The sequence below is a fragment of the Ipomoea triloba genome, chromosome 11 (genome assembly GCF_003576645.1).
Source record: "Ipomoea triloba cultivar NCNSP0323 chromosome 11, ASM357664v1".
Classification (NCBI taxonomy): Eukaryota; Viridiplantae; Streptophyta; class Magnoliopsida; order Solanales; family Convolvulaceae; genus Ipomoea; species Ipomoea triloba.
This window is the reverse complement of record NC_044926.1, coordinates 12,788,751-12,810,357: the sequence shown is the minus strand read 5'-3', so window position 1 is coordinate 12,810,357 and position 21,607 is coordinate 12,788,751. Positions and strand designations below refer to the sequence as shown.

The window sequence follows — 21,607 nt, the reverse complement described above, 5'->3', positions numbered from 1 at the left end:
ACATCCTGACCGACTAACGTCTAGTGGTTGGGCAAGTGAAAGCATTTTATGAGACTAAAGGATAAAAAATGAGACGGTACAAAGAAGTGACTAAGGGACTCCTAAAGGAGTTCCGGGCTTATGAGATAGACCACGTTCCTAGAGCAAAAAACTCAGAGGCAGATTTTCTATCTAAGATAAAGTTGGGGGTATACCAGAGTACTTAGTGGGCATATTTCGTAAAGAGATAGTGGAACGACCAAGCATAGAGACTCAAGCGGAGGTTGTGGAAGGAGTTAATGTGATAAGCCAGCAAGGACGAAACCAAGGAGAAAGTAGTAATGAGGAGGAAGTTACTCCGGAAGCACAGGTGTTGGCCGACCTTATCATGTACAAGGTCAAGATCGAGCTGCCCGATGACCCAGTGGAAGCAGCAAGAATCGAAAGAATGACATCGTCCTATGTCATGTAGGACGGAAAGTTGTGCAAAAGGTCCTATGGGGGACCCCTATTGTTGTGCCTATTCCCGGCTGATGCTGAAAATGTAATAGAAGAAACACACTCAGGGATTTGCTCGGCTCATCAAGGAGCTCATACTTTGGCACGAAAGTTGGTATTGCAAGGGTATTATTGGCCGACCATGGTTAGAGACTACATCCCAAAGGTGGCAAGGTGTCCTGATTGTCAAGCCTTTGCTTGGAAAGAAACAAGGTCGACTTCATTTTATACGCCGGTCACCACTGCCATTCCCTTCGCAAGATGTGGCATAGATTTGTTAGGCCCACTACTAGTCACGCCAAGGCGACACAAGTTCTGCATAATAGCTGTGGATTATTTCACCAAGTGGGTAGAAGCCGAGCCACTAGTCACGATCACCGAGTATCAGTGCTGGAAATTCCTTTGGAAAAATATAATTTGTCGGTTTGGCATACCCAAGCATTTGATAAGTGACAACGGTCGACAGTTTGATTGTTGACCCTTTGCCGAGTTCTGTGAGCAGTTCGGGATCCGGCATACTAAGGTATCCGTAGCCTATCCCCAACAAACGGACAAGTAGAGAATGTGAATCGAACCATTGTGGATGGGATATGGAAGAAACTTAGTGACCTTAAAGGGAGTTGGGTGAGCGAGTTAGAACGAATGCTATGGGCTTACCGCACAAGTCCAATGAAGGCGACTNAAAAAAAAAAAAAAAAAAAAAAAAAAAAAGAGGAAGAAGAAAGGATTGAGCCCAAGAAGTGGTGGGCACCAATATTTAGAGGGGGTGCTTGACATGTGGTGGTCTCATAATGGCTTATCTAGCAACTAGGTGGCAGTGTGAGTCAATGGAGTAGCAGTAGAGCATCTAATATGATGCAACACGCATAGGAGCCAGTTAGAGTAAAGACAAATGAGGAAGAAGCAACGCAGAATTGATGGGATTAAAATGAAAAAGTACAAACAAGGATACTGTAAAGTATCCTCCAACAAAAATGGATTCTTGCCCAGCTACAACAATTATTATTTTCTAATCAATATTCGATGCCTTCAACACTAGGGGAGGCTCCTTATTTATAATCTAATACAATGAAGAAATTAAGTAAATAGCATAAATTATGTGATTTGTCTCCCCCTGATCTTCTCATACCATGAATTATGCTCCATTTGTGACCTGCAAATCTGATACTTGATTGATTGGTTACTTTCCATTTTCATTTGTATCTTGACTTAGTGCCTTATCAGAGCCATCATCGAAATATGGAGCAATCCAGGGCAACACAATTTGGTCAGTATAACTAGGTAGTACAACTGGACAGATCAAAATGTCTATCTTGCATGGTTGATTGGCTAGACTAACTATGGAGCAAGTCAGTTCAATAGTGCAACAGGGCACATTGGCATCTGATACGCAGAGTAAAACTCGGTCAAGTTGATTGGTGCAGGTATTGCAGGTTGATGGTAGCATGGCTTGCCAAGGAAATGATGAGCATGGAACAAGCAGGCAGGGCAGATTAACAACTAGGTGGTGGAGTAAGATGTAGAAGGGAAAACCAATAGCTAGATGTGGAGCAATTGGGGTTGACCAGTAACCACACTAACCACCAGGGCACAGGGCAGTGGAGCTAACCAGCTGTGGATGAGAAAGCCCAGAAGAGTAGGTTGCTCAACTTTAAGAAGAAGTGGGCAAACCAGCAATTTATGGTTCCAGGTTAACCTGCTGACTGCTGAGGGTTACAATTAGGTCTACCATGATATCATCAACCATAGCCATCCAGCCTACTACCACAATGCAGTCATCCTTTGGGGTAATACCAAGACAAATGAATAATATATTGTGCATAAATCCAAATAACAAGCAAACTATTGGCAAAGGAATGAAGATAAATCAGAGAATACCAATTATGAACTAACATCAACTGCAACAAGAGCAGCTAAGCAATCTGAAAAATAGCAATTCAAATTCAATATACATATATACATAAAGTCATAAATACATATATAAACACGCACACATACACATACATCAAATAACACAGACCACTAGTGACTGGCACGAATACAGAGAACTGACACGGACCCGTTAGCATCCACCGTAACAAAAAAATAGCTTAGTAATCTGAATTACACACAGAGATAGAGAGGGAAAGGGCACTAACTGATGGGGCAGGTGACGAGGAAGCCACAGTGAGAGTGACGGAGGATAGAAGATGGAGCGTTGTAGTCGAAGCGAGGGATGCTTATCACAGCAGAATGCTGCTCCCATGGCTTCATTCCAATTTCTCCCTTGTCTTTTTCTACCGACGGTTCTATCTCTGTGGTACCGCTTTCTGGTTTCTCCTTCTCACCTTCTTCTGCCATTTTTGTGCTCCTGATGTCTATCACCGCTACTCGATATATACGTATCACTCCGCAGGCTCTCTCTCTCTCTCTCTCCTGTTCATTGCTCATTTGCTCTGTCTTAAACCCTAAATCGGGATTGTCCCGATTAACACTCCCACATGGATGATGGGAGTGGTTCGAGCCTCAGTGGATGCAATTGTTGACTCTTTGTACTTTAGTAGGTTGAGAAAGTAACTATGAACAGATACTTACATTGTAACAGAGTCAGTAGTACTAAAAAAAAACCCTAAACCAGGATCACAATTCGACGAACCGGCGTTAACGGTTCTGAACTTTTGCTGCATGCGGGGTGTTGACTACTATGGCAAATTATTGTATTGTGATACCCTGTTTGGCATAGCTTATTTAGTATTTCGTAACTTATATCTTATTTTAACTTTTAAGCTGTTAATAAGCTATAAGCTCTGTTTGGTAATGTCCTCAAAATAAACTAGTAGTTTAAAATAAGAGTTTATTCTAATAAGCTATTTTAGGTAACTTTTCAAAAATAAGCTAGTAGCTTCCTAACTTTTTTTTCATCTTTATCCTTATTATTTTAAATAAATGACATGTTTTATCCATCCCAATTAAAATCTTTTTGGCATTTTCTCTTCAATATGTTTGGTTGTAATTTCAATTTGACATTTGTGTGTTTGAACATTAATTTTTGTATGAACTATAAATATTTTGTTTTACTTATATGTTTTCAAATGTTTTTACCCTTCTTCGACGCTTTGAAGACTAGGGAAGGGTTCGTTTGGTTGGAGGAGTGTTAAACTGCCTTCGAAGGTCTCAAGACATACCTGCTTTCCCCTCCACTATTGTCTAAACCAGTGGAGGGCGAAACATTGTTCCTTTATTTGGCTGCCTCTCAGCAGGCTATTAGCTCAGTGCTAGTCCGAGAGGAGGAGAAAGTTCAGCATCCAATATATTATGTAAGTAGAGCCTTGAAAGCTGTTGAAGTTCGCTACTTGCCACTTGAAAAAGTGGTCTATGCGTTGGTCGTCACCACCCGGAAGCTAGTCCCCTACTTCTAGGCTCATCCTATCCACGTGTTGACAGATTAGCCGTTGGCGGAAGTTTTGAGGAATCCGACTTCTTCTGGTCGATTGATCAAGTGGGCAGTCGAGCTTACCCAGTATGGAATCGAATACCAGGCGCGACCCGCCATCAAAGCCCAGATATTGGCAGATTTCATAGTTGAGTGCACGGCTCAAAACTTAAAGGACGACTCTGTGACCGTTCCCGAGTTCGAGGGATGGTGGGAGATGCATGCTGATGGTGCGTCAAATCAGAAGCACCATGGAGGGGGATTAAGAGTGGCTAAAGCTTACTGGGTAAGTTAACATTTTGATATACTATGCTTTGGAGTACCAGTTCAAAACTTCCAACAACAAAGCTGAATATGAGGCTGTCCTCGGTGGATTAAGAGTGACTAAAGCTTTAGGAGCCGAGAAGCTTCACATCCTGACCGACTAACGTCTAGTGGTTGGGCAAGTGAAAGCATTTTATGAGACTAAAGGATAAAAAATGAGACGGTACAAAGAAGTGACTAAGGGACTCCTAAAGGAGTTCCGGGCTTATGAGATAGACCACGTTCCTAGAGCAAAAAACTCAGAGGCAGATTTTCTATCTAAGATAAAGTTGGGGGTATACCAGAGTACTTAGTGGGCATATTTCGTAAAGAGATAGTGGAACGACCAAGCATAGAGACTCAAGCGGAGGTTGTGGAAGGAGTTAATGTGATAAGCCAGCAAGGACGAAACCAAGGAGAAAGTAGTAATGAGGAGGAAGTTACTCCGGAAGCACAGGTGTTGGCCGACCTTATCATGTACAAGGTCAAGATCGAGCTGCCCGATGACCCAGTGGAAGCAGCAAGAATCGAAAGAATGACATCGTCCTATGTCATGTAGGACGGAAAGTTGTGCAAAAGGTCCTATGGGGGACCCCTATTGTTGTGCCTATTCCCGGCTGATGCTGAAAATGTAATAGAAGAAACACACTCAGGGATTTGCTCGGCTCATCAAGGAGCTCATACTTTGGCACGAAAGTTGGTATTGCAAGGGTATTATTGGCCGACCATGGTTAGAGACTACATCCCAAAGGTGGCAAGGTGTCCTGATTGTCAAGCCTTTGCTTGGAAAGAAACAAGGTCGACTTCATTTTATACGCCGGTCACCACTGCCATTCCCTTCGCAAGATGTGGCATAGATTTGTTAGGCCCACTACTAGTCACGCCAAGGCGACACAAGTTCTGCATAATAGCTGTGGATTATTTCACCAAGTGGGTAGAAGCCGAGCCACTAGTCACGATCACCGAGTATCAGTGCTGGAAATTCCTTTGGAAAAATATAATTTGTCGGTTTGGCATACCCAAGCATTTGATAAGTGACAACGGTCGACAGTTTGATTGTTGACCCTTTGCCGAGTTCTGTGAGCAGTTCGGGATCCGGCATACTAAGGTATCCGTAGCCTATCCCCAACAAACGGACAAGTAGAGAATGTGAATCGAACCATTGTGGATGGGATATGGAAGAAACTTAGTGACCTTAAAGGGAGTTGGGTGAGCGAGTTAGAACGAATGCTATGGGCTTACCGCACAAGTCCAATGAAGGCGACTGGAGAAACCCCCTTTTCCTTAACATATGGGTTTGAGGCTAAGGTACCAATTGGGTTGCTCGAACCTAGCAACCGAGTTATGTTATACACCGATGAAGCGAATGAAGAAAGTCTGATGATAGAAAAGAACTTCCTTGAAGAAATAAGAGAGGTAACTCGGCGCAGGATGGTTGAGTATCAGAGGTCGTTAAAGAGATATCAGGAAAAACGTGCTAAGCCCCTATATTTCCTTGAAGGGGACTTAGTACTCAGAAGTCGGACCGCTAGTCAATCCAATGGAGGCGGAAAGTTTGCAAAGAAATGGGAAGGACCTTATCGCGTAGATACAGTGGTTCAGCCATGGACATACCGATTGGAAATAATGAATGGTCGGCTAATATAAAGGATCTGGAACTCGTATCACCTCAAGAAATCTATCAGTAAGGGTTGAAATGTCCGAGCTGTTGTAAACGCTGAGAAGTCCAAAAATTAGGGTAGGCTGAAAAGTCCGCCTCTTTAGGTCGAAAGACCCTTAGATAGTTAGTGGCCGAAAGGTCTATTATACTTAGCAGATGAAAATCTTATCTCATGTAACGGCTGAAAAGCCATTAGTTCGATTATTTTTAGAAATAAAAATATCTATTCTGAATTATCTTCAAGAGTAAAAGGGCGAAAGCTCAATGGTCCGCCAGCCTTCAAATGGCCCGAGTTGAAACAAAGTTGGATGGTCCGCCAGCTTCCAAATGGCACAGGTTTTTTTAAGACAAAAGTCGAGTGGTCCGCCAGCCTTCGAGTGGCGCGAGTTAAAGCAAAGTCGGGTGGTCTGTCAACCTCTAAATGGCACGAGTTATGAGAAGGGTCGGGAAACCGACCTAATTGGAGTGAGGGAAAAACACACAAAGGAGAAGGGGAACGAGCCATGAAAAAATAAAGAGAAAAGGGAAATGTTTAAAGTTTGGAGTTCAAAAAAGTTTTGGCTCAAAAAAGTCCAAATCAAGACGAAGGCACTTTGCCGAGTGATTGTGTACGAGTTCGGAGACTTAGATAAAATTTGAAGCAAGAGATTCTAAAAGGCCTGAAGGGGCGAGGTGTGAAGTGCGAATTATGGTTTAAGAGAAGGTCCGAGCTAGGACTTAGTCAATTTCGTGAAAAATGATGTACGAACCAATGGTCATAAAGGAAGTTGAAGTCAAAAATTTCCGAGTAAAGTTAGCTCGGCAAGGTGATCGTTGTACTTAGCAGGAAATCAGAACATGCAAAGTAAAGAGGACAAAACAAAGAAAGCAAAAGAGTTGTCTATTCAACATCCAAAAAAAAAGTCACATCTCAATTACAGGGCGAACAAAAAACAACGGAAAGCAAAAACATCTATATCATTTTAGGCCTCAGACTAAGGGACTCCGTTCGTATCCACCTCCGTTGACCTAGTAGGCGGATTGCGCTCAGAGCTCCTAGAGCGTCGACGGTTTAGCTGAAGAGCGGCTGATGGGTCTTCCTCTTCAGTGGCGACCGTATCCCCTTGGCCGTCCTCAACAAGAGTCGGAACTGGGTCAGGGTCTATCCCAACCACGAAATTCAAGTTGGTTGACGAGTTCAGATAAGCATTATCCATCAGAATCTCATCGCCAGTTGTATCCGCCGAGGCATTTATGACTGCATCCTCGGCCCCCAAGTCATCAATGGGGGTAGCTGGGCTTAGAAAGCCCTAACGAGTCGGAGAGAAAGTGGTGTCCCAAGCTTTAAGTTGGTCGAAGATCTCCTTTTGGGCATCTTGGTACCCCAAGCCATAGTCCCCCTCACCGAGGTCGAGTAGGAACTGCTTCTCGACCTCACCTTCCAACCACTTGTCCACCACGGTCCGAGCCTACATATCGGCGTGGGACATGGTTTCCTCATGAAAGTCCTCCGACTCCTTAAACTCTGCCAACGCATCCTCCCGAGCCAACTTTAGCTCCTCCGTTAGCTTCTTTGCCTTCTCCCATCCTTTAACCAAGCAGGCGCTCAGTTTAGCTATCTCGGCCTTCAGAGTCTTCACTTCCTTGGAGTGAGTCGCCTTGGCATTCTTCAAAAGCTTAGAGTCTTTGGACAAGGCCTTGATAGCGCCATGAAGCCCAGCATGAAATTGTTGAGCCTGAAAGAACTACAAGTGTAAGAGCTCGGACTTGAAAGAGTAGAAATATGCAAGTGAGAAGGATACCTGGAAGTAGTGGTAAGTAGCCGACTGAAGAAGATAAAGAGAATGGGCACCCTCCATGGGCTGCAAATCCTCAGCAGGGATCATTTGCTCTAGGCGGCGGAAGATGGAGGTTTTAGCCTCGGCAACCCTCTCATCAAGGTTAGTAGCTGGATTACGCCTCGTCATCTTTGAGGCAGATGGAGTAGATGACTCAAAAGGCCACTTAGAGCCAAGAGTTCTCAAGCGCGGCTGGTGGGTCAGAGCGAGTGCAACGGCTGTGGGGCTCACCCCTATGGTCACACCAACCAAAGAAATGTGTGCAACAAGGGCTGGGTCAGCGGAGGCCGAGTCAGTAGCCTTACCCTTTCCTTTCTGGGTCGCGGAAGCTTTACCCTTATGGCGAGCTCGGAGTGCGACGCTGCGTTCGTCCATGTGTCCGGTGGAGGCTTCAGAGTCAGAAAAGGAGGAGATCTCAACAACGTTTTCCAGCTCCTCATCGTCGTCAGGCTCGGCCTCATCCTTAGAATCAGCCTGGGGTTGAAAGAGCTCGTTATCGACTAAAAGAAAAGACAAAGAGTTAAAGGGAAAGCATTGAAAGAAGAAACAAGTGTGCAAGAAAGAGGCAGAGCGGAAAAGTAACCTGCGCGGGCCGCCTTTCAAGTAATAATCCGGCCCGACCGAAAGCCTTAAGGTCGGACCATTTATCGACTGGAATCAATTGTTCCTTCATCGCCACAACGGTGAGTATTAAGTCCGGGACAACTAGGTCGGGCTTCCTGTCCAAACGATAGAAGGAAGGGTGCCAGCGAAGGGGGAAGGTGAAAGCATCTTGAGGGTCGACAGACTTAACAAAAAAGAATTTCTTCTTCCACTTCTTATGAGAGTCCATCAGACCGGCTATCACTCGACAACCCCTTCTTTGGGATGCCTGAACCAAGCCTGAAGGGATTTTCCCGACCTGCTTGACTTGGAAGAGTTGGTTGAAAAGAGACATGGTAGGAGTGAGGCGTAGTTTACGGTGGAGGTTAGAAAACACGAGAGAAGTTGGTGGGAGTTGGGGACGAGTTGTCGGGAAAAATGCAGAAATAATGAAAAAATGTGGTGATGCAAACCAGCCCACACATGATCCATTAAGAGTCCCTATTGGTCCTATTACTAGGTCCAAGACTAAACTCTTAAGACAATTATACATTGGGTTTGTGCAACATTGGTGGAAGATTCATGAATACCCAATAAAGAGTCCAAGTGATGATGGTGGATACTTAGAACATTTTTCATGCATAAGAGCTGATTTTGAAGAGCCCATAAATACCATCTAAGATGTCCAAATTCGTGGCTTTGCTTGGGAGGGTACAAAAGAGGTTGAAATAATTCACCAAAATCAGATTTTGAGGCACATAGACATGCTTTGGCATATTAGGAAGACTATTGGTCTTTCCTAGACAAGTTATGACATTTAATCTCCTTGATAGTGATGTATTTTTACTATTGATGTCTTTTGATCTCCTTGATGTACTTTTACTATTGATGACATTTGGAGTCCCCTAGCATATGTATAAATAGGGTGTGTATTTCCTTTGATGATCAAGCATTTTTCAGAATTAATCAAAACTTCCTAAGTCTTCTTTACATTTGTGTAAGAATTCTTTCTTCTATTCGTGGTCCTATCGAATAGTGTTCTTGATTCGTGGCCCTATCGAATCAAACCCGCATTCTACCAACCTTAGATTTTAGGAATTGTGGTTCTATCAATTCATAGAATCAAGGGAACTACTAGAGAACCCACTCTAGTTGTTTGAAGATTGCGTTCTTGAGGAACTTGAGGCGTGCTAAGGGTTGTTTCTTGGTCCTTCGTGGAATCGGGGCTCAAGGGTGATCTTGTGTGCACCAAAGGTAACTCCTTATCTATTGAATTTGAGAACATCTTGGGCAATAATTCCTTGTTACGGATCCTCCTTACGAAGATTCGTATCAATTTGGTATCAGAGCTTAAGTTTCGTTCTCAATTCTTTGCTATCTTATTTTTTGCATATCCATAACAAAAACCTCAAAAAAATCTCTATTGTGTCTTTGATTGTTTTCTTGTATTCCTTGTCCATTTTCTTATTGTTATAAAAAAAAACACACAAAAAAAGTGAAAAAAAAAAATTTCAATTCTTTGGCAGTGACTATCCAGAAAGTTTCTTCCCGGCGCAGTCAAGTTCAAAAATTCGTGAAAAATACTTCCAAACCTTATTTTCCATTGAATTTTTTTCTGGAAGTCCTACTCTTGTTGAAATTGATATCTGGAGATTTTGGTCCAAAAATTCCTTACCAATATTTCACAGAAAATTCTTAAAGTTTGCTCAATTTTCTGCTTAGTACTGTCCAGAATTTCTGCCTAGCGCAGTCAGGAAAGAAAATTCAAAAAAAATACTTCAAATATTCTTTTTAACTTGAATTTTTTTTCTTGAGGACGTCAACTTATAATACTTGAAATCCATAAAAAAGTTTGGGTAGAAAAGTTGCTCCAATAAACACAGAAAATTCCGTGAACTTCTTGGCAGAATCTGGTAGTTTTTGTTCCTGACTAAAGCAGTGTTCTTGAATTGAAATTCCTTGTTCCTTTATTCTTCTTTGTTGTTATTGCTCTATTTCTTGTTGTTGTTCTCAAACATTACCTTATTATTTGGATTACCCTTGTTCTTCAATTCCCGAAGACTACGAGGCTCCGGAGGCAAGTCTTTTGTACTTTGAGGGCGAATCTACAACAACCTGAGCAACGACTCTACATTCCTTTGTAAAAGACTGGTGAGACTATTTGTCATTAAGAGGGATACACGAGAGGAGTGGTGAGTTGTGAGCTGTGTGTAGCGAACTTAACAACCTAAAACAACCCCAAACCCGTGAGTAGAGCGAAGCAAACAACCTAAAACAACCCCAAACCCGTGAGTAGAGCGAAGCAAGGGAGAGATCTTTGTTTATACTAACTTGATTTCCTAATTGTTTGTTTCTTGTTTTTGTGTTTTCTGTTCTCTTTAGTGTCAATTTCTAACAATGGCTTGTGTTTTCTGTTCTCTTTAGTGTCAATTTCTAACAATGGCTGAAGGGAGTGAACAACCAAATTTAGAACAACAAATGACCACCATAGGGAGTGAACAACCAAATTTAGAACAACAAATGACCACCATGATGAGGATGTTGGAACAAATGCGTCAAGATGTGGACAGTCTAATGGCACGACCATAGAATCAACCTATTGAGGTGAGTAATGCACCAAGAAATACTGAAGCTGCAGGTTGGGTGAACCAAGTGCGTCAAGGCCGATTACCTAGAGTTAATATTAGACCAAGGAGCCTAAATGAAGTTGTTGAGCATGATGAGCTAGATTTGCCACAAGAGGAGGAACTACAGGAGGATTTGGGCAATTTTAAGCTTGAATTACCTAAATTCAATGGTGAAGGTGATCCCGGAGATTATATAGAATGGGAAGATGCTGTACAAAGTGTTTTTGATTGTAAAAGATATAGTGAACTAACAAAAGTTAGACTAGCTATCTCATCTTTTAAAGGTTTTGCAGTTATTTGGTCGAAACAACAGGAGCAAGAAAGGGAGTTCTCTCATGATGCACCAGTTGCTACGTGGGACAGGCTAAGGACAATGCTTAGGCATACGTTTCGACCTGCCACATACTATTTTGAGCTTGAGAAGCAACTACATGGGATCCATCAAGGTAATAAGACTGTTGATGAATATTACAGGGAAATCCAGACTTTGAAAACTCGAGCTATGGTGCGTGAAAGTGAAGATAGAGTGATTGCTAGATTCTTGCAAGGGCTCAATCGTGACATCTATTGTGTAGTAAACATGCATCGTTACTACACCATGGATGATGCCTTGTATGCTGCTCGGCAAGCTGAGAAGACAAATAAGGAGATGAAGGCTTATAGATCTCCTGCTAGCAGTTCAAGGTGGACAACACAAAGGCCAAGTGCACCATTGAGGCGTGAGGATGTTCGACCAACCCGTGAACAGCCTAAGGAGGACAATAGAGACAATGGAAAGACAAAGGTGATTGAAGCCCCANTTTGTGCTGAACATGTTGAATTTCTTGGTTTTGTTGTGAGTTCTCAAGGCGTACAGGTTGACACACGAAAGGTGCAAGCCATTCTTGAATGGCCAAATCCAACTAGTGTTAGTGAGTTGAGAAGTTTCCTTGGTTTGGCAGGATTCTACCGCAAGTTTGTGCGTGACTTTAGCTCCATTGCAGCACCACTCCACGAGCTCGTGAAAAAGGATGTCAAATTCACTTGGGGTCCAAAACAAGGGCATGCATTCCAAACCTTAAAGGAGAAACTCACTACTACCCCAGTTTTAGCACTACCTTGTTTTGATAAGACTTTTGAGTTAGAGTGTGATGCCTCAAGTATAGGCATAGGTGCTGTTCTCATGCAAGAGGGACGCCCCTTAGCTTATTTCAGTGAAAAATTGAGTGGTCCTAGCCTCAATTATCCCACATATGACAAGGAACTTTATGCTATCATCCGTGCCATGGAGACGTGGCAACATTATTTGTGGTTTAAAGACTTTGTCCTTCACACTGACCATGAGGCCCTTAAACATCTCAAGGGGCAAGGTAAGTTGAACAAGAGACACGCCAAGTGGCTTGAGTTCATTGAGGGGTTTCCTTATACGATTAAGTACAAGCAAGGTAAGGAAAACAAGGTTGCTGATGCTTTATCTCGTAGACATACTCTACTTGCTACTATGCATGTTAGATTCCTTGGTTTTGATTTCATTAAATCTTTATATGCTACTGATTCTGATTTTCGTGGACTCTATGAAGCATGCTTGAAAACTCCTTTTGCAAAGTTTTACTTATTTGATGGGTATTTATTCAAGGAAAATAAGATTTGCATTCCCTTTTGTTCATTGCGTGATAGCCTTATTGTTGAATCACATGGGGGCGGACTTATGGGGCATTTTGGTATAGCTAAGACTTATGATGCATTGCATGAGCATTTTTATTGGCCAAAGATGAAAAAGGATGTTGAGTCTTATGTTAACACCTGTGTTACTTGCCACCATGCTAAATCTAAATCCTTACCACAAGGTCTTTACACACCGCTTCCAGTTCCGAGTGGTCCTTGGCTTGATATTTCTATGGATTTTGTACTTGGCTTACCATTGAGTTCTAGGAAGAAGGATTCTGTGCTTGTTGTTGTTGATCGTTTTAGCAAGATGGCTAGATTTATTCCTTGTACAAAAACTAATGATGCTTCTCATATTGCTAATCTTTTCTTCTCTGAAGTTGTTAAGTTGCATGGTGTACCCAAGAGCATTGTTTCCGATAGAGATGCTAAGTTTCTTAGCCACTTTTGGCGCATTCTATGGGCAAAAATTGGAACAAAGTTGTTGTTTTCAACTACTTGTCATCCTCAAACGGATGGACAAACTGAAGTAGTCAATAGAACTTTGTCACAATTACTTCGTAGTGTCTTGTCAAAAAACTTGAAATCTTGGGAGGAAAGTTTGCCTCATGTTGAGTTTGCTTATAATAGGGCAGTGCATTCCACTACAAACATGTCTCCATTTGAAGTAGCTTATGGTTTTAATCCCCTCACCCCTGTAGATTTACTTGCTTTACCTATTGATTGTAGGGAAAGTTTGGATGGAGCAACTCGTGCCAAAAAAATCAAGGAGATGCATGAACGAGTTAAGGTTCAAATTGAGCAAAGAAATACAAAGGTGGCTGAACGTGTTAACAAGACAAGGAAGAAGATCACGTTCCAACCTGGAGATTGGGTTTGGATCCACCTAAGGAAGGAGCGTTTTCCTTAGCAAAGGAAGTCCAAGTTGCAACCAAGAGGAGATGGTCCCTTTGAAATACTAGAGAAGATTGGAGACAATGCCTACAAAGTTGATCTTCGTGGAAAGTACAACGTCTCCTCTACATTCAATGTTTCTGATTTGGCCTTATTTGAAGATTCTGATTCGAGGTCGAATCTCTTTCAAGAAGGGGAGGATGATGCAAACCAGCCCACACATGATCCATTAAGAGTCCCTATTGGTCCTATTACTAGGTCCAAGACTAAACTCTTAAGACAATTATACATTGGGTTTGTGCAACATTGGTGGAAGATTCATGAATACCCAATAAAGAGTCCAAGTGATGATGGTGGATACTTAGAACATTTTTCATGCATAAGAGCTGATTTTGAAGAGCCCATAAATACCATCTAAGATGTCCAAATTCGTGGCTTTGCTTGGGAGGGTACAAAAGAGGTTGAAATAATTCACCAAAATCATATTTTGAGGCACATGGACATGCTTTGGCATATTAGGAAGACTATTGGTCTTTCCTAGGCAAGTTATGACATTTAATCTCCTTGATAGTGATGTATTTTTACTATTGATGTCTTTTGATCTCCTTGATGTACTTTTACTATTGATGACATTTGGAGTCCCCTAGCATGTGTATAAATAGGGTGTGTATTTCCTTTGATGATCAAGCATTTTTCAGAATTAATCAAAACTTCCTAAGTCTTCTTTACATTTGTGTAAGAATTCTTTCTTCTATTCGTGGTCCTATCGAATAGTGTTCTTGATTCGTGACCCTATCGAATCAAACCCGCATTCTACCAACCTTAGATTTTAGGAATTGTGGTTCTATCAATTCATAGAATCAAGGGAACTACTAGAGAACCCACTCTAGTTGTTTGAAGATTGCGTTCTTGAGGAACTTGAGGCGTGCTAAGGGTTGTTTCTTGGTCCTTCGTGGAATCGGGGCTCAAGGGTGATCTTGTGTGCACCAAAGGTAACTCCTTATCTATTGAATTTGAGAACATCTTGGGCAATAATTCCTTGTTACGGATCCTCCTTACGAAGATTCGTATCATGTGGTTAGGAAGGGATGGAGGGGAATACGGAACCAGTACTCGACTGATAGATAGTGGAGGCCGATGTAACCCGATAGGGGAACGTGAATGTCACGATCACCCGCCGCCACAACCACGACCTTGGGCCCTAGTAGGACCCTCAAATGGTCCATCATTTCTGGACTAAGGGTAGAAGTATGCTGGACGGGAAAGTTTAAGTTTACGTTACGGCGGGGCGCGATTCAGATTAGCCCACAAGTGCACTCCAGCCGCGGCCATGGCTGGATAAAAGGGTATTTCCGCCGGAGCATCCACTAGACGATCGACCGGAGCGTCGCTTGACGCCTTCGATCGAGAAGAAGGGTTGTCAATTAGTCTGGGGCGAGGGTAAGAAGAAGAGGAGGCCATTGGAGAAACAAGAAAGAAAAAGAAGAAAAGAAGAGAAAGATGGGGCTTACCGGAGGGTTTTGTGGAACTGACGCTGGAAGAGACAGAAAGGACGTCGGTGGAGGAAAGCAGTGCAATGTGGAAGGAGGAGTTTACAATGGACAATGAGCGGCGGAGAAGTGAGAGACGGCGGGAAGTGTCTTGATTGAAAGAGAAGGAAATAGGGTGAAATGATAAAATGGCGAAGGAGAATGGTATTTATAGGAGCGGAAGAGGAAGGAGATGAAGCCACGTGGCTCGGATTGGACGGATGGGTGAGTGATGTGACGGTTGACAGGCAGTTAGCTTACGTTAGGGTGTGAAGGCATTTAATGCCTGTACAACGGTTCAGAGAAAGTAATGATGAAAGCGGGAATCACGAGGAAGATTGAGGAACGAAAAAGGCGGATGTAGAGAGTTTCACGCAGTCAGGACAGGTGGGCATGGGCCGACCTATAGAGACAAGCTTTGCAAGGTGGCAGGTCGGACCCGGTATTCCTCGAAAAAGGGAAGGTCGAGCAAAGCTTGGCCAAGTCTTTAGACTAAAAGGGTCTGAGGGACTAGGAAGACGCTTCACAAGAAAGTCGGACCTCGATGCACCTCAGAGGTCGGACTAGATATTCCTTAAAAAGGGGAAGGTCGATCAAGGCTCGGCTGGGTCGTCAAACTAAAGGTTTGAGGGACTGGAAGGATGTTTTGTGGGAAAAGTTAGACCTTAACGCACAGAAAGCGTCAGAAGGCGGACTGTTAGAATATCATGACAGGATCTTGGAGAAGGTCGGCCTCGTTCCCATCAACTAGGGTCTGAGGGACGGGTCCGTCCCTTAATTTGTAATAAAAAAGATTTTGGGAAGTTCTCTTTAAGGTCAAAGGAACGATTTTGGTAATGGATCGACCTACTTAGCCAAAGTGCATGCAGAAAGATAAAAGGCGAAGCGCGAGCAAAAGATGATATTTTTCCATTCATCAAAGCCCGAAGGCTAGATAACTACATTCAAAACAAAAAGAAAGGACTAGTGGAGCACCCTTTCAGCAAAAACCAGCAAAAGGCGGGACTATTCTAGGAGGAGGAGGAACAACTTAGAGGCGGTCCGGCGTCGCCGGAGCAGGAGCAAAAGCATAGTCACGATACTTTTACCAGAAGGCAGCAATGCTTGGCGGAGCGTCGTCCGGGGTACCGCAGTCTATCATAGCATGAATCTCATCGAGGAATTGCATATAATTGGGGTCCGGAATCAGCTCATCGGGGGCTCGGGGGGTATGGTCGTGAAGTACCGGCTTCGCCTCGGCAAGCGGTGGCTCAAGGGCTATGACAACCCAGTCACCCTCTTCCACTTCCGGCGGAACGTCGATAGGTCAGGAGGGATCATCGCCGGGTAGAAGATCACCGAACCTCAGACGTTCCTTCCGATCAGTCATTCAGGCCTTGGCTGCGCGACTAGCACGCTCAGCCAGTCGTGGAGGAGATCGCCAATGGGCCGGAGCTGAGACTTTGCGCTTGGGTGCCATGGTTTCAACAGGAAAGTTGTGGAATGTGGGTGAGTATACAAAAATGAAGCATATGTTCTATTTATAGGGAAAATTTGCCTTGGGAATGACAATCGACAGTTGTACTCAAGTGGGAGTAATTAAACTGAAGTGACAGTGTCATAAGCTTGCTGATCGACAAAAGATAAGGATCGGAAGAATTAAACGCATTAGACTTGACTAGTGATGGGATCGGGAGAAGATAGGGCCAGAAGGAGGAAGCTCAGAAGGGCACGAGTGAAAGCCAGCGAGGAAAAGGATCAACCCCCAGTTGCAGGTACTTTTCTAGACGTGCTTTGCGTAACTCGGGAAAGTGAGAGACTTGGGGGAGGGGGGGGGGGAACTTTCTTAAGTAGAAGCGAAGTGGAAGTGATGAGGAGGAAGGGTCGGTGATATGGAATGAGTTATCAATGCTTTTCTGGGTCATGCTTCGCGAAATTCAGGAAAGTGAAGGACTGGGGGGTGAAAATTTTCCTAAGTAAAAAAGGAACAAACGCATTTCCTCGAGTTGTGCTTTGCGTAGCTCAGGGAAATGAGGGACTAGATGATGGGGGATAGACTAAGGGTGTGTTTGGAAATCAGGAAAATGACTTTTGGAAAACATTTTCTGGAAAATGATTTCATTTTTAGTGTTTGGATGTACTCTGGAAAACTGTTTTTGTGTGTTTGGTTCATTTTCCAGAAAATGGGTGGAAAATGAGTAGAAATGTATAATTATATATTTTTATTATTTTATTTAAAATATAAAAATATACTACCTCCGTCCCAAAATGGTTGTCTGATTCGTTTAATGATTGAAGTAATTTTTAATCCAATTTTTCATAACATTAAGTTTAGCATTAATATATAAAATTTATATATTTAGAAACTACATTAAAAGTACTATTAAACACAAAAATTTAAATTTAAAAATAATAAAAAATTACTAAAGAAAATAAACAAAGAAGAAAGAGTTGGTTTGACCAATGAATAGTAAATAGGACAGGTAAAATGGGACAGAGGGAGTATAAACTAATAATATTTATTATAAATAAATTTTAAAAAAAAAAACACACAAAGCAGTCGACGCTGCTGCCACTGCTTAGGTTTCTGGCCAGGCCGGTGGCCGGAAACCACAGCCGGGCGGCGGACTGGTTTCCGACTGGAGAGGGACGGCGGCCAGGTCGTCCCTCTCTACGTACGAAGCCATTTTCCTTTCCGGAAAATGACTTCCGGAATTTTGATTTGGAAGTCATTTTCCGGAAAAGTAGGTTCATTTTCCGTGGTCAACGGAAAATGATTTTCGTTGACCACATTTTCTATATGTTCCCAAACACCAAAAACCTGGACTTTCCGGGTTACCAAACAAACCCTAAGGCTCGGTACCAGGAGCTCGGCGTAGGCAGAAAGGACGACCGATGAAAGGGGAAAGAGGACTCGGAGGAAGGGATGATGAAGTGGCGTGGGTTGGCCGATGATCAATCGGTCGGTCGAGGAATTATTGAAGAAGTGACAACGCAGCTGAAGATCTTAGACTCAGAGTGATTGAACATTGCTATTGAAATAATTAATTACCATGGAAAACAGGACGAGCTAAGGAGCGAAGGGGAGATGGGTCGTTCCATACCGACCGAGAGGCAGGCCGAGGCAAGAAAGGTTGTTCAAGGAAGGGCGGTGCAGGAAAGACGGTTATAAGAGTTTCCTAAAAGGGTCAGGCGGCGGTAGGCAAAGAATATGGAAGGAAGGTCGAGATGGATTAGGAAAATGCTTAAATGTAATAAGGAAAGAGTTTCTAAGATAGTTTAGAAGTTTCCTAAGGGAGAAATCGCTCTTAGCTTGTATAAATAGGGGTTCTAAGCCTCGAGAGGGGCATAAGCAATTCACTGTACTCAAAGGCAATTCATAATATCAAGAGGGCTGAAAAGTCACTCTGCTTTCCGATCTAGTGTTAGTCAATTTTCCGATGCTGTTGGCTCGCCGTTCGACCATTCCGTTGGAGATAAAACCAACACTCTTCATTTGATAATCCATCAATCTGAATTAACTTTTTATCTAACTGTTGCACTTTTTCTTGAAGGAGGTGTTTGGTTAGATGAAAAATGTTTTCCAAGGAAAATATTTTCCATGGAAAACAAGGAGGACAATTATGCCCTCACTAACTTTCTTTAATTACCATTATTATTATTGTTGTTATTATCGTGTAGAGGTATAATTGTCTTTATACTCATTATTCATTACAATTCCAAATCCAACCAAACAATAGAATTTATATTCCAGTAATTTCTTTTCTACCAACCAAACAATGAAATCTATTTTCCTGGTAATTTGTTTTCCATGGAATTTGAATTCCGTTTTCTTCAAATATTTTCCAGCGAACCAAACGGGCTGGAAGAGTTAATTCAATTCCAATGTTCTTACTTAGTTTATCACCAACCATTACCAATGTTTCACTCAACATCATTGCAGCATTATGAAATGATTGTGAAGTAATTGGTTCATCTCTATCACTAACATTCATCTTCATTCTTGCACCACTAGACAATGATTCATCGTTTGTTTCACTTCGTGCCCTATTACTTGATGAAGATTAGGCTTGGGTAAATCTAAAATTTATATCTGGCATACGAAACCAACATCTTCATCTTCACTAACTAGATTGATCCCACATATATCTTCCTCATTAGCCATTTCTTCAATAATATCTTTTTCAGTTTGTACATCCATCCCTGTTGCACGATCTTTTACATAGATAGAATTGAATTCATTATAGAAAGGAAAACTTTTCCTTCTAAATTGAGCAACTTCTTTGTGAATCTAAATAAATGAAGTTTTCATATAAGTGTAAACTAATTAAAGTTTTAACATAATTATAATGAAAAAAATACTTACACTTATATAAGAATCTCACACATAGTCTTCAGTCGTGACCATCTTTCTTTCTTCATCCCATCCAAAACCACTATTATTACTAGTGAAAAGATCATGTACTACGCTCTAGTCTTTTTTTCAAAGTTCTTATCCTTAACTCAATATGAGGTTTAGCTTTTATGTCCGAAGTAGGTAATTTAGCTTTTAGCATCCTCTCCAGCTCATACAAATACCCACCTTTAAGTCTAGTGTCAACATTCTTTGCTCCTAAATTATTGAGGTAAACCATACAAAAAACTAAGGCAACATCTTCTTCATGGCTCCACCTCTTTGACTTGTTTTTTGAATTGTCTGTGTCACTAGTTGCCATAATTTTTTATAATAGAAAAAAGTTAATAAAGACATTAAAATAGGAAGAGAGTTTATATATAACAAACATGAAAATTAATAAATTCACTCATTACATCTTACAAAGAGTTCACAGTAACAAATAAATTCACTCATTACATCATAGTAAAGAGTTCACATTATCAAATTAAACAATGTTTTACTACAAATATTAGAAGTCATAATAAAACAATGGAGAGATAAGAACCCTAATGTTGCCTAGATGATTGCCATTCATTGAACACTTCTATTGTTAATTTCACTCGCCAATTCATCCAAGCATCCAAGAGCTTAATTGTATGTATTATGTTCTCATCATCTTCACCAGGTTCATCATTTACTCCTACAAACTCACCACAATTATTCTCCAATAGGCAATGGATCAACACTTAGAAATTGCCTAGTAAAGTTATGAAGTAACAACAACATGCTATAATAATGCGGTTATGTGTTCTTATGTGTCAACAAATTATGTTGTATTTGCAATTCAATTGCATCCAACCAATCAGGCAGTTAATGTTAATGAATGATTAGGTATGCCGGATGCTCACAACCCATTTAAGAATTCATGTGTGTGAACGTCTACAAGGATTCCATTGTTCAATTCATATTGACAAACTGTGCCACAACTAAAGTATGTCATGTTTTCTGCCACATGTAGGCTACTCACGTAGTCATTTATAGAATTAACCACATCAAGTGTTGGTGCTAGATCGCCCAACTTTCAAGATAACTATGATCACAATCACCATTCCTAAACATCTGAAATATACTTTCCATAATTGTGGAAATCGGGTCACCAATTGAGGGCAATAACATCTCTATTGGGATTTCCGCCTCTACATAGCTATCATTCGGACCTCCAATTATCCTGTCCCCAATTGCTGCAATTCAATTAGCAAACTCTTCAAGTTGTTGCATTTCAGCACCAGGTTCCATCTTATTCAAATGAAGGTTCTTTATCAATCTTAAAGACTCTACAACTATTCCACAAATATGAAGAATTTATAGTTGCAGATACAATATCTTGTCTTGTACTCATAGGAACCATAGGTAATGTTTGCCTAAAATCATAACCCAAGACCACCGTTTTACCACCAAATGTGTTATTCACACTTGAAGGATTCATAAACCGCAATAAATCGCTCATTGTTCTGTCCAACGCTTCAAATCAATGTTTATGCATCATTGGAGTTTCTCCCAAATTATTAACTTGGTCTTCACAATCAACTCAACTAGGTGACTCCCTAGTTTAATATTACACGTCAAGTCTTTAGTTAGAGAAATGGGTATTGCAAATCTAGAGTGTGCAGTCCTACCACCTGGTATAAGCAAAAAAGCTATACCACTTGATGTAACATTGATAACAATATCACTTTTAAACCGCAATGTCAAAGACAATGCCGTCTATAAAATTGTCTTACTGGTTCCCTTGTAATTGAACACAAAAAATGAACCACCACCATCTGACGAAACATTTTCAATTATTGTTTCATATATAACCCTTTGTTCACTAGTTAGTTTCCTTGTCAAGTTATCACTCTCTTCTGCAAGTGCTTCACGGTCATGTTATAACTCTTCAAACAACAATCTATTTTCATTTAATCTTGTATTATATAAATTCAGTATCAGCATGGGAGAGAAATCTTTCAAAGACATATTATATAATCTTAACAACTTTTCCAATTAAATCAAAGCTAGATTTTTCTTCTCATAATCGGCGCATATGTATTTTTTATTTTACTTTTTTAAAAAAAAATAATTTTATAAATTTTTTAAGACTAACAATTATAAATTATTTAATACTTTAATAGTTAATACTAAAATATTAAATATTAACCTAAAAACATCTATAGTTTGAACAATTTATGGTTATTTCGCTCAAAACGATATCGTTTTGAGTGAAATAATCCATTAAAAAAAGAGCAATAGCTATGCGGCCGACTAGGTG

General features: G+C 41.4%; 1 protein-coding gene across 2 annotated transcripts; it reads right to left on the bottom strand.

Annotated features, from left to right (window-relative positions):
• Positions 1-1,204: 1,204 nt before the first annotated feature.
• Positions 1,205-2,949, bottom strand: LOC115997381. Of its 2 annotated transcripts, none has more exons than XM_031236926.1 (2): positions 2,616-2,949; positions 1,205-2,180 (listed from the first exon to the last, which is right to left on the bottom strand). In XM_031236926.1, the coding sequence occupies exons 1-2, from the start codon at positions 2,905-2,907 to the stop codon at positions 2,017-2,019; spliced, it is 456 nt and encodes a 151-aa protein (XP_031092786.1). In that variant the 5' UTR covers positions 2,908-2,949; the 3' UTR covers positions 1,205-2,016. The 2 variants fall into 2 exon arrangements, with proteins under 2 accessions (XP_031092786.1, XP_031092787.1); XM_031236927.1 differs by lacking the exon at positions 1,205-2,180 and adding an exon at positions 2,189-2,399 and having other exon boundaries at positions 2,616-2,928.
• Between the last annotated feature and the right edge of the window lie 18,658 nt (positions 2,950-21,607).

What these genes read in the sequence shown, in the direction of transcription:
- LOC115997381 (XM_031236926.1), bottom strand. Translation starts at nt 2,907, where the DNA reads ATGAGCAATGAACAGGAGAGAGAGAGAGAGAGAGCCTGCGGAGTGATA. An exon ending in CCTCGTCACCTGCCCCATCA is followed by an intron (nt 2,181 to 2,615) that starts GTTAGTGCCCTT and finishes AACCCTCAGCAG; the next exon opens with TCAGCAGGTTAACCTGGAAC.